Source organism: Pseudophryne corroboree, chromosome 2 (genome assembly GCF_028390025.1).
Source record: "Pseudophryne corroboree isolate aPseCor3 chromosome 2, aPseCor3.hap2, whole genome shotgun sequence".
In the NCBI taxonomy this organism is placed as follows: Eukaryota; Metazoa; Chordata; class Amphibia; order Anura; family Myobatrachidae; genus Pseudophryne; species Pseudophryne corroboree.
This window is the reverse complement of record NC_086445.1, coordinates 904,376,909-904,390,578: the sequence shown is the minus strand read 5'-3', so window position 1 is coordinate 904,390,578 and position 13,670 is coordinate 904,376,909. Positions and strand designations below refer to the sequence as shown.

Genomic DNA, 13,670 nt, shown 5'->3' with positions numbered 1-13,670 from the left:
GGTTGGTTAATGTGAAACGAAGAAACCACCTTCGGCAGAAATTGTTGACGAGTCCTCAATTCTGCCCTATCTGAATGGAAGATCAAATATGGACTCTTGTGAGATAAGGCCGCCAACTCTGACACTCGCCTGGCAGACGCCAGAGCCAAAAGCATGACTACCTCCCAAGTGAGACATTTTAACTCAAACCAGGGAGACATAAGAAACTGTAAGACCACTTCAAGATCCCACGGCGCCACAGGCGGCACAAATGGAGGATGGATATGCAACACTCCCTTCACAAAAGTCTGAACCTCTGGAAGGACGGCCAATTCCTTTTGAAAGAAAATAGATAAAGCTGAAATCTGCACTTTGATGGAACCCAATTTCAGGCCTGCATCTACGCCTGCCTGCAAAAAATGGAGAAACCGACCCAAGTGAAATTCCTCCGCAGGAGCAGTTTTGGTCTCACACCACGAAACGTACTTCCTCCACATACGGTGATAATGTTTCGCCGTAACCTCCTTCCTAGCCATAAGGAGAGTGGGGATGAGCTCCCCAGGAATATCTTTTCGAGCTAAGATTTGGCGCTCAACTTCCACGCCGTCAAACGCAGCCGTGGTAAGTCCGGAAACACGCATGGTCCATGCAGTAACAGGTCCTCTCTTAGAGGAAGTGGCCAAGGATCTTCCACTAGTAATTCCTGAAGATCCGGATACCAGGTCCTGCGTGGCCAGTCTGGAACGACGAGAATCACCCGAACCTTTGCTCGTCTTATGATTCCCAGGACCTTTGGGATGAGAGGAGGTGGAGGGAACACATACACCGACTGAAAGACCCACGGCGTTACCAGGGCGTCCACTGCACTGGCTTGGGGGTCCCTTGACCTGGAACAATACCTCGGAAGCTTCTTGTTGAGGCGCGACGCCATCATGTCTATTAGAGGAATTCCCCAACGCTTTGTCACCTCTGCAAATACCTCTTGGTGAAGAGCCCACTCTCCCGGATGGAGATCGTGTCTGCTGAGGAAGTCTGCTTCCCAGTTGTCCACGCCCGGGAGGAAGACTGCTGATAGAGCGCTCACGTGTTGTTCCGCCCAGCGAAGGATTCTTGTGGCCTCCATCATAGCCGCCCTGCTCCTTGTTCCGCCTTGACGGTTTACATGCGCCACCGCTGTTATGTTGTCCGACTGGATCAGGACAGGCCGACCCTGAAGAAGGTTCTTTGCTTGTAGCAGGCCGTTGTAAATGGCTCTTAACTTGAGAACATTTATGTGGAGACAAGATTCCTGGTCTGACCATTTCCCCTGGAAATTTCTTCCTTGGGTGACTGCGCCCCAGCCTCTGAGACTTGCATCTGTTGTCAGCAGGACCCAGTCCTGGATTCCGAATCGGCGCCCTTCTAGAAGGTGAGAGCTTTGTAGCCACCACAGGAGAGAAATCCTGGCCCTGGAAGATAGACTTATTTTCCGGTGCATGTGCAGGAGAGACCCGGACCATTTGCTCAGCAGATCCCACTGAAACACCTGGGCATGAAACCTGCCAAACGGAATGGCTTTGTACGCCGCAACCATTTTCCCCATAACCCGAGTACATTGATGAATCGACACACTTGTCGGCCTCAGAAGCTCCCTGACCATTGTCTGTAGTTCCAGAGCTTTGTCTTCCGGAAGAAAACACTCTCTGTAACCCCATGTCTAGAATTATGCCCAGAAAGGGCAGCCGAGTGGCAGGAATCAACTGAGACTTTGGCAAATTTAGAACCTAACCGTGCTGTCGCAGAACCGACAGAGACAAATCCACACTTTTTGACAATTGTTCCTTGGACCTCGCCTTTATCAGGAGATCGTCCAAGTACGGGATAATTGTAACCCCTTGTCTGCGAAGGAGAACCATCATTTCCGCCATGACTTTGGTGAAAATCCTCGGGGCCGTGGAAAGCCCAAACGGCAACGTCTGAAATTGGTAATGACAATCCTGCACCGCAAATCTCAGGAAGGCCTGATGCGGAGGATATATAGGGACGTGTAAGTAGGCATCCTTTATGTCGACTGACGCCATAAAATCCCCCCCCTTCTAGGCTGGAGATCACAGCTCGAAAAGATTCCATCTTGAACTTGAACACCTTCAAGTATGGGTTGAGGGATTTTAGGTTCAGAATTGGTCTGACCGAACCGTCCGGCTTTGGTACAACAAAGAAGCTCGCGTAGAACCCCTCCCCCCGTTGGGACGGGGGAACGGGAACAATGACCCTCTGTTGACACAACTTTCGTATTGCCGTATTCACCACCTCCCTGTCCGGAAGAGACACTGGCAAGGCCGAAAAGAAAAAGCGGTGAGGGGGCATCTCCTGAAACTGGCAGGGGTATGGAAAACGGAGCCCGGGCACCGAAAATGCCTGTCTGCCAGCCCCTTCAAGACCCCAGTAACATGCTGGCCAGGGCGCCCCCCCCCCAGCACCCGCAAGTACCGTTGGTGAAGTGTGTGGGAGCATGGAGTGCAGCGCTACCGCTGCGTTGCTACCTCGTTACTGAAGTCTTCTGCCGTCTGATGTCTTCGGATCTTCACATACTCAACCGGCTTCTTTCTTCTGGCTTCTGTGAGGGGGTGACGGTGCGGCTCCGGGAACAAGCAGCTAGGCGAACCAAGTGATCGAACCCTCTGGAGCTAATGGTGTCCAGTAGCCTAAGAAGCAGAGCCCTTAACTAAGTAGAAGTAGGTCTGACTTCTCTCCCCTCAGTCCCTCGATGCAGGGAGCCTGTAGCCAGCAGGTCTCCCTGAAAATAAAAAACCTAACAAAAGTATTTCCTAGAGAAACTCAGTAGAGCTCCCCTAGTGTGTGTCCAGTCACTCCTGGGCACAAAGTCTAACTGAGGTCTGGAGGAGGGGCATAGAGGGAGGAGCCAGTTCACACCCAATCAAAGTCTTTTCAGTGTGACCAAGCTCCTGCGGATCCCGTCTATACCCCTTTTGGAGTCCCCAGCATACTCTAGGACGGAAGAGAAATAAAAAATAAATACCACAAATGATTCTGGCAATCTCATATTATTTATGTATTGGATATAGACTACCTAAGCGTTTTTTTCGAGCAAAGACACTATGTACTGCTCCAATAGGCAGCTATATTTTGCTTACGATATATGCAAAACAGCTGCACATACTGTATCGTACTTGATTTCACAGGGATCTTGCCCTAATATTGTTTGAACTGTCTATGTGCTAATTACACCATACTATCATGTGTACTCATAAGCTATGTACAGTATATGTTTGGTTGCCTTTGATACTTATGATGACATACCATTAGGGCAGTACGGATGGTGTAACGGTTAGTATTACTGCCTCACAGCACTGAGCTCATGGGTTCGATTACCACCATGGCCCTAACTGTGTGGAGTTTGTATATTCTCCCCGTACTTGCGTGGGTTTCCCTTGGGTACTCCGGTTTCTTCCCACAATCCAAAAATATACAGGTAGGTTAATTGGATCCCAACAAAATTAACCCTAGCGTGAATGTGTGTGTACATGTGGTAGGGAATATAGATTGTAAGCTCCACTGGGGTAGGGACTGATGTGAATGGCCAAGTATTCTCTCTGTACAACGCTGCAGAATATGTGTGCACTATATAAAAAACTGGTAATAAATAAATAAAATAAATGTGTTGACACACATGACATGACATTCTGTCACAATAATATATTTTTAAATCATACTTAATACTTTTATATTGTTTCTCTAATGTGTGCCCCCACAAAAGAATCTACTTTCTCTGGCCATAACAAAGTTATTTTTAATTTAAATAAAAACAGCAATTTTTAATACATAAGCTTTATTGTGCAACAAGGATAGTGTCTTACATAGGGGTTCATTTTATTGTACCAGATACACTACATTTTTAGTATATTTATATTGTACAGCGTCTCTGCTCGAGGGCTGAGCAGCCTTTAAATCTGTACATCTTAAGAGTTACTTCTATGCTAAAAATAAATTGGATTAGTAATTTAATAACTAATTAAGAAGCCATTTTATCACTAAATATTGCGCAAATTGTTTGTATCCCTCCATTCCCGTCTGCAGCTGCAACCCCAATATATTTCTATGGGGGATGTGATGTTGTGAGATTTACCAATCCATCTGAAGATGGGGTTAGCCCGCTATAGCCTACAAGCTACACTTAGCCGGGAGAAGGTTTCCCCCAGCACAGCGGTGCCACGCATGCAACAGTCAACCTGGTAAGTATGAGTTTGCCATGAGTAAGGGGCATTACTGTGTGGCATAATGTGGTGCAAGGGGCATTACTATGTGGCACAGTGTGGTGTAAGGGGCATTACTATGTGGCACAGTGTGGTGTAAGGAGCATTACTGTGTGGCACAGTGTGGTGTAAGGAGCATTACTGTGTGGCACAGTGTGGTGTAAGGGGCATTACTGTGTGGCACAGTGTGGTGTAAGGAGCATTACTATGTGGCACAGTGTGGTGTAAGAAGCATTACTATGTGGCACAGTGTGGTGTAAGGGGCATTACTATGTGGCACAGTGTGGTGTAAGGGGCATTACTGTGTGGCACAGTGTGGTGTAAGGAGCATTACTGTGTGGCACAGTGTGGTGTAAGAAGCATTACTATGTGGCACAGTGTGGTGTAAGGGGCATTACTATGTGGCACAGTGTGTTGCAAGGAGCATTACTGTGTGGCATAATGTGCTATGATATCACTGCAGGCTCCGGCATCAGGACTGCTGTCACTGTGTGAATCCGGGTTCAGTGTCACACTCCGCAGTCCCCCTCACCTAAGTGCAGGTGTGACTGTGTCATGTCACTGAGCAGATTATACATCACTGTAGTACATAATTTTGTGAAATTAATTCTGTATTATTATTTTACATCCAAATGTTTGTTTCCTGTGTTTTCCTCGTGTATCTTTAGCGTGTGAGGTCACACTGGGCCTACATTATGCTGTGGTTTGTATGTTTATGGGTCATGTTTATATTCATTCAACCATCTTCTATCTCCTTTTCTGTTGTATGAGTGATAGTAAGGAGGGGGGTTCCATGAGACCCCGTCCCTCACAGAGGACACTCCCCTTTTCTGGTGCACGCACATGCTGACACTGAGGTGGGCCTGTGTGCTTTAAATGCCAGGCCCTATTTTTAGCAGCAGTCCTGCCCTGATGCAGGCTGTATTGTAACATCCTAATACTGCCTGTGGTTCATGGGGAAGCCCATGCTTCCCAAATGAGCTATAAATAGTGCTCACTGTGTACAGCGATATAGTGGCCAGGAAACGCTAGAATGGGGACATACTGCAGCCCTGCTCTATCCGACATATGATCACTCTCGGGTGGGCCCTATATTTTACACACATACTGATAGACTGGTTGGGTTTCTATTTTAGGACTCATCCACACTGAAATTGAATCTTGATAGTTAAGTTTCATAAGGCTCTTTAATCACCTGAAGTTTAACATATTCATTCCATTAGGTTCTAAAGCATAGACATTTGATGGTTGAAAACAAATGTTCAAGCTTATACTCTACTCACAATACTAACAACCAAAAACTTTATAGCCACATCATATTTGTCACTTCATAGGTCACTTTGTACTGTATTAGCAGTGTTAACAAAAGTGCAGTCACATTAATATATTGGTATAAAGAAGGATTTATAATTACTGGCTCTGAATAATATGTATGAATTGTGTTTTGAATAAAAATAAAAGAAAACTTCACAATATATGCATTACTCGCCAGAAATGTTGTAAAACTGCAGCCAAATTATAGCAAATACCCCAATGTTGTAGTATACTTGGCCTACAATGGCAGCGAGAAATTGATCAATGCTTTTTGGGCAGGTTAGTAGATGTGGCCGGAAGATAGCTACGCAGTGGTGTAACCAGGGCTGTAGAGAGCAGCACCGGGCCCCGGTACTGTATGGGGGTGTGTGGCCTAAACAGGAGCCATGACCATGTCCCACAGAAGAAAAAAAAAAAGACATAAAAAAAATAAGAATTTACTTACCGATAATTCTATTTCTCGGAGTCCGTAGTGGATGCTGGGGTTCCTGAAAGGACCATGGGGAATAGCGGCTCCGCAGGAGACAGGGCACAAAAAGTAAAGCTTTAGGATCAGGTGGTGTGCACTGGCTCCTCCCCCTATGACCCTCCTCCAAGCCAGTTAGGTACCGTGCCCGGACGAGCGTACACAATAAGGGAGGAATTTTGAATCCCGGGTAAGACTCATACCAGCCACACCAATCACACCGTACAACTTGTGATCTAAACCCAGTTAACAGTATGATAACAGCGGAGCCTCTGAAAAGATGGCTCACAACAATAATAACCCGATTTTTGTAACTATGTACAAGTATTGCAGATAATCCGCACTTGGGATGGGCGCCCAGCATCCACTACGGACTCCGAGAAATAGAATTATCGGTAAGTAAATTCTTATTTTCTCTATCGTCCTAGTGGATGCTGGGGTTCCTGAAAGGACCATGGGGATTATACCAAAGCTCCCAAACGGGCGGGAGAGTGCGGATGACTCTGCAGCACCGAATGAGAGAACTCCAGGTCCTCTTTTGCCAGGATATCAAATTTGTAGAATTTTACAAACGTGTTCTCCCCTGACCACGTAGCTGCTCGGCAGAGTTGTAATGCCGAGACCTCTCGGGCAGCCGCCCAAGATGAGCCCACCTTCCTTGTGGAATGGGCCTTAACCGATTTAGACTGTGGCAGGCCTGCCTCAGAATGTGCAAGTTGAATTGTGTTACAAATCCAACGAGCAATCGACTGCTTAGAAGCAGGCGCACCCAACTTGTTGGGTGCATACAGTATAAACAGCGAGTCAGATTTTCTGACTCCAGCTGTCCTGGAACATATTTTCAGGGCCCTGACAACTTCTAGCAACTTGGAGTCCTCCAAGTCCCTAGTAGGTGCAAGGCACCACAATAAGCTGGTTCAGGTGAAACACTGACACCACCTTAGGGAGAGAACTGGGGACGAGTCCGCAGCTCTGCCCTGTCCGAATGGACAAACAGATATGGGCTTTTTTTAAGAAAAAAACACCAATTTGACACTCGCCTGGTCCAGGCCAGGGCCAAGAGCATGGTCACTTTTTATGTGAGATGCTTCAAATCCACATATTTGACTGGTTTTAAACCAATGTGATTTGAGGAATCCCAGAACTACGTTGAGATCCCACAGTGCCACTGGAGGCACAAAAGGGGGTTGTATATGCAGTACTCCCTTGACAAACTTCTGGACTTCAGGAACTGAAGCCAATTCTTTCTGGAAGAAAATTTACAGGGCCGAATTTGAACCTTAATGGACCCCAATTTGAGGCCCATAGACACTCCTGTTTGCAGGAAATGCAGGAAACGACCGAGTTGAAATTTCTTTGTGGGGCCTTCCTGGCCTCACACCACGCAACATATTTTCGCCACACGTGGTGATAATGTTGTGCGGTCACCTCCTTTCTGGCTTTGACCAGGGTAGGAATGACCTCTTCCGGAATGCCTTTTTTCCCTTAGGATCCGGCTTTCCATCGCCATGCCGACAAACGCAGCTGCGGTAAGTCTTGGAACAGACATGGTACTTGCTGAAGCAAGTCCCTTCTTAGCGGCAGAGGCCATAAGACCTCTGTAAGCATCTCTTGAAGTTCCGGGTACCAAGTCCTTCTTGGCCAATCCGGAGCCATGAGTATAGTTCTTACTCCTCTACGTCTTATAATTCTCAGCACCTTAGGTATGAGAAGCAGAGGAGGGAACACATACACCGACTGGTACACCCACGGTGTTACCAGAACGTCCACATCTATTGCCTGAGGGTCTCTTGACCTGGCGCAATACCTGTCCCGTTTTTTGTTCAGACGGGACGCCATCATGTCCACCTTTGGTATTTCCCAACGGTTTACAATCATGTGGAAAAAACTTCTCAATGAAGTTTCCACTCTCCCGGGTGGAGGTCGTGCTGAGGAAGTCTGCTTCCCAGTTTCCATTCCCGGGATGAAAAACTGCTGACAGTGTTATCACATGATTTTCCGCCCAGCGAAAAATCCTTGCAGTTTCTGCCATTGCCCTCCTGCTTCTTGTGTCGCCCTGTCTGTTTACGTGGGCGACTGCCGTGATGTTTTTCCCACTGGATCAATACCGGCTGACCTTGAAGCAGAGGTCTTGCTAAGCTTAGAGCATTATAAATTTACCCTTAGCTCCAGTATATTTATGTGGAGAAAAGTCTCCATACTTGATCACACTCCCTGGAAATTTTTCCCTTGTGTGACTGCTCCCCAGCCTCTCAGGCTGGGCTCCGTGGTTACCAGCATCCAATCCTGAATGCCGAATCTGCGGCCCTCTAGAAGATGAGCACTCTATAACCACCACAGGAGAGACACCCTTGTCCTTGGATATTGGGTTATCCGCTGATGCATCTGAAGATGCGATCCGGACCATTTGTCCAGCAGATCCCACTGAAAAGTTCTTACGTGAAATCTGCCGAATGGAATTGCTTCGTAGGAAGCCACCATTTTTACCAGGACCCTTGTGCAATGATGCACTGTTTTTAGGAGGTTCCTGACTTGCTCGGATAACTCCCTGGCTTTCTCTTCCGGGAGAAACACCTTTTTCTGGACTGTGTCCAGAATCATCCCTAGGCACAGCAGACGTGTCGTCGGGATCAGCTGCGATTTTGGAATATTTAGAATCCACCCGTGCTGATTGTAGCAGTATCCGAGATAGTGCTACTCCGACCTCCAACTGTTCCCTGGACTATGCCCCTATCAGGAGATCGTCCAAGTAAGGGATAATTAAGACGCCTTTTCTTCGAAGAAGAATCATCAATTCGGCCATTACCTTGGTAAAGACCCCGGGGTGCCGTGGACAATCCAAACGGCAGCGTCTGAAACTGATAGTGACAGTTCTGCACCACGAACCTGAGGTACCCTTAGTGAGAAGGGCAAATTTGGGACATAGAGGTAAGCATCCCTGATGTCCCGGGACACTATATAGTCCCCTTCTTCCTGGTTCGTTATCACTGCTCTGAGTGACTTCATCTTAATTTGAACCTTTGTAAGTGTTCAAAAAAAATTTTTTAGAATAAGTCTCACCTAGCCTTCTGGCTTCAGTACCACAATATAGTGTGGAATAATACCCCTTTTCTGTAGTAGGAGGGGTAATTTAATTATCACCTGCTGGGAATACAGCTTGTGAATTTTTTCCCATACTACCTCCTTGTCGGAGGGAGACTTGGTAAAGCAGACTTCAGGAGCCTGCGAAGGGGAAACGTCTCGACATTCCCATCTGTACCCCCGGGATACTACTTGTAGGATCCAGGGGTCCTGTACGGTCTCAGCGCCATGCTGAGAACTTGTCAGACGCGGTGGAACGCTTCTGTTCCTGGGAATGGGCTGCCTGCTGCAGTCTTCTTCCCTTTCCTCTATCCCTGGGCAGATATGATCTTATAGGGACGAGAGGACTGAGGCTGAAAAGACGGTGTCTTTTTCTGCAGAGATGTGACTTAGGGTAAAAAACGGTGGATTTTCCAGCAGTTGCCGTGACCACCAGGTCCGATGGACCGACCCCAAACAAGTCCTCTTCCTTTATACGGCCATACTGTGCCGTTTGGAATCTGCATCACCTGACCACTGTCGTGTCCATAACATCTTCTGGCAGTTATGGACATCGCGTTTATTCATGATGCCAGAGTGCAAATATCCCTCTGTGCATCTCGCATATATAGAAATGCTCTATAGTCAATAAAATACTGTCCCTGTCAAGGGTATCAATATTTTTAGTCAGGGAATCCGACCAAGCCACCCTAGCTCTGCACATCCAGGCTGAGGCGATCGCTGGCCGCAGTATAACACCAGTATGTGTGTATATACTTTTTATTATATTTTCCAGCCTTGTCAGCTGGTCCTTGAGGACGGCCCTATCTATAGACGGTACCGCCACTTGTTTTGATAAGCGTGTGAGCGCCTTATCCACCTTAAGGGGTGTTTCCCAACGCGCCCTAACTTCTGGCGGGAAAGGGTATACCGCCCATAATTTTCTATCGGGGGGAACCCACGCATCATCACACACTTTATTTAATTTATCTGATTCAGGAAAAACTATGGTAGTTTTTTCACATCCCACATAATACCCTCTTTTGTGGTACTTGTAGTATCAGAAATACGTAACACCTCCTTCATTGCCTTTAACGTGTGGCCCTAATAAGGAATACGTTTGTTTATTCACCGTCGACACTGGATTCAGTGTCCCTGTCTGTGTCTGTGTCGACCGACTAAAGTAAACGGGCGTTTTAAAACCCTTGACGGTGTTTTTGAGACGTCTGGACCGTACTAATTGTTTGTCGGCCGTCTCATGTCGTCAACCGACTTTGCAGCGTGTTGACATTATCACGTAATTTCCTAAATAAGCCATCCATTCCGGTGTCGACTCCCTAGAGAGTGACATCACCATTACAGGCAATTGCTCCGCCTCCTCACCAACATCGTCCTCCTACCTGTCGACACACACGTACCGACACACAGCACACACACAGGGAATGCTCTGATAGAGGACAGGACCCACTAGCCCTTTGGAGAGACAGAGGGAGAGTTTGCCAGCACACACCAAAAACGCTATAATTATATAGGGACAACCTTATATAAGTGTTTTCCCTTATAGCATCTTAATATATATATAAGCATATCGCCAAATTAGTGCCCCCCCTCTCTGTTTTAACCCTGTTTCTGTAGTGCAGTGCAGGGGAGAGCCTGGGAGCCTTCCCTCCAGCCTTTCTGTGAGGGAAAATGGCGCTGTGTGCTGAGGAGATAGGCCCCGCCCCTTTTTCGGCGGCCTCGTCTCCCGCTCTTAACGGATTCTGGCAGGGGTTAAATATCTCCATATAGCCTCCGGAGGCTATATGTGAGGTATTTTTAGCCAAAATAGGTATTCATTTGCCTCCCAGGGCGCCCCCCTCCCAGCGCCCTGCACCCTCAGTGACTGCCGTGTGAAGTGTGCTGAGAGGAAAATGGCGCACAGCTGCAGTGCTGTGCGCTACCTTTAGAAGACTGAGGAGTCTTCTGCCGCCGATTCTGGACCTCTTCTTACTTCAGCATCTGCAAGTGGGCCGGCGGCAAGGCTCCGGTGACCATCCAGGCTGTACCTGTGATCGTCCCTCTGGAGCTGATGTCCAGTAGCCAAGAAGCCAATCCATCCTGCACGCAGGTGAGTTCACTTCTTCTCCCCTAAGTCCCTCGTTGCAGTGATCCTGTTGCCAGCAGGACTCACTGTAAAATAAAAAACCTAAGCTAAACTTTCCTAAGCAGCTCTTTAGGAGAGCCACCTAGATTGCACCCTTCTCGGCCGGGCACAAAAATCTAACTGGCTTGGAGGAGGGTCATAGGGGGAGGAGCCAGTGCACACCACCTGATCCTAAAGCTTTACTTTTTGTGCCCTGTCTCCTGCGGAGCCGCTATTCCCCATGGTCCTTTCAGGAACCCCAGCATCCACTAGGACGATAGAGAAATAAATAACAACTGCTCCACAGGAGTGTGGCGTTCAGATCAGGAAGGGTGGAGGTGGGTGCGGGGGAGGTATCTTACCCTGCTCAATCCGGAAAAAGGGGGTTCATCCTGCTCGGCTGGCGCCATCTTCCCAGTGACATTCGGGGAGGTTGGTGCATGTGCACTAGAGAGCAAAGACTGTGGCACAGTGCCAGAGTCTTTGCTTTTACTGTGTGGCACCATCTTTCTGAAGTTATCACTGGGAAGATGGCGCTGCAGAGAGGAGGAGGAGGGAACACTTCCTGGATCAAGGTAAGTATACTCAGTGGGGGGTGGGTGGCGGACCTGGACCCCTGCCAAGCCCCTCCAGCAAGCCCAGGTAATTACTACCCGTCCCCCTCTCGGCGTCAATGGGTGTAACTGGCCGCCACAGTCACTCACCAGTTGTGTGGACATAATGAGCAGAGATCCATCATAAGGCACTCTTAATAATACAGGATTTCCCATGTATGGCCAGTTGTTGTTATTATATAGTGGCAGTATTACAAAGATATCTATTTAAACATCCTTTACTGGTAAATTGAAATCAAACAAAAGAAGAAGAAAAAAAACAAAGGAAAATAAAAGCACAAATCACTTGGAGCTTACTTTGCTGATGTCTCTTCATCATACTTTGTTTTCAGGTCAAATAATGCTGCCTGAGACTTGTCCAAAGCTACAGAAGACACAGATGTTACATCAGAAACAACTTTTTAATAACAAGCATCAAGCACATATTTTAAATCACGCCCTATCTGCACACTGCGCTGCTGCCTGCACCTTACATTATTTAGTTGTGTGTTCTGCACAGCAAAAGACTACATAAAGCAGGGCGCAAGCTCCCATAGGTATTTCACTGTGCAGGAGTTTAGCCAGCAACACCACAAAGTGAAGCAGTGATGCCAACCTCGACCCAAATGCATCACTGACCGACTGCAAATCACACATATATACTGCAATGGTACTTTACCGCTGCTAATAGGATCACCATGGTGGCATCCTTTTACCCCGATACTGGCACTGATCAGGTATTATGCTTCACGTGCCCCAATATGCAGCCACTGGAGCCGTGAAAACACATGGGATCTGGGATTTATCCCCAATTCCATGCGTTTTCATGATATTGTGGGTCCAATTTCGGCTGTTAATTGCATCAGGGCTAATTGGGCACTAAATCGCATTTCCCTTATACGGCCTTGACCTCTGAATTAATATAAAGTTTCAAACCTGTCTGCAGGACTTGAACCCGGTGTTCGGTCTCCTCAAGCTTGGATGATGTAGACATCTGAGTCTCTTGCAGCTTCCTAAGGAGAGAGTGAAAGAATTAAAGACCAACTTTACCTGACAGAAGGGTCTGGCGATGAGATATTCTGGTTGCACACTCAGCAATATCACCAGCAAGATTGTTAAACGTGCTAAAAGTGGTCCCAAAATTAATGCAATGGATCATTTATGGACAGGTCAGTAAATCCATCCCCACTATTACACCAGTCCAGGAAAGGACTCTTTCAAACACAGTAATATGCATGTGTGACCAGTGATTTAAATGATACTCACTTGCAAAATCCTTATATAATTTATTTTTTACAACTAAAATAAAATGTCAAAATAGGAGATTACTCTAGTGTTTGAAGCAAAAGAGCAATACACTAAAGCCAGACACGTATACTGTCTGCACAAAATGATATCGTGCAGCAAAAGATCCCGGCGACAGGATCGATACCCAACTTAGACAAAAAGCGAATGCGGGATTGCTTCTGATATAACTGGTCTGTTAATGCATATGGGAGATGACCAGACACTCACAAGCCAGTAGACAGGATTTACCCATAGGCCTGATAATGTTCCAATCAGAATATTGGACATCACGGTCATCTGCGGTCAGCAAGCATAAAAAATACTATAGTAAAGGAGTCCTCAGATGTAAGAACAATATAAAAACCAATACTATGCATGTGTCTGTATAACATCCAGACAATAGCTATGATAAAGGAGTACAATGATAAATCACAGATTCTGAAAAAGTCAGAGCTGTGTGTATTTTTAATACCACTTTCACACCGTCCTTAAGCGAATCGCACTTGGGAGCATGACACGGGAGCTCCCAGTGTGCAACCCGCCTTAATACCTCTTTCACACTGCAGACTCTAACCCGGCATATTGCAGAGTTCGTG

At 47.0% G+C, this 13,670-nt stretch overlaps 1 protein-coding gene across 4 annotated transcripts in view; it reads right to left on the bottom strand.

Annotated features, from left to right (window-relative positions):
* CUX1 (cut like homeobox 1) overlaps positions 1-13,670 on the bottom strand; it is a 622,185-nt gene that overhangs the window by 300,441 nt on the left and 308,074 nt on the right. For all 4 annotated transcript variants that reach the window (XM_063956056.1, XM_063956058.1, XM_063956059.1 and 1 more), the window contains exons 7-8: positions 12,724-12,800; positions 12,106-12,172 (exon numbers count right to left, since the gene is read on the bottom strand). In XM_063956056.1, the coding sequence (XP_063812126.1) occupies positions 12,106-12,172; positions 12,724-12,800 (144 nt within the window). The remainder of the gene's footprint in view (positions 1-12,105; positions 12,173-12,723; positions 12,801-13,670) is intronic.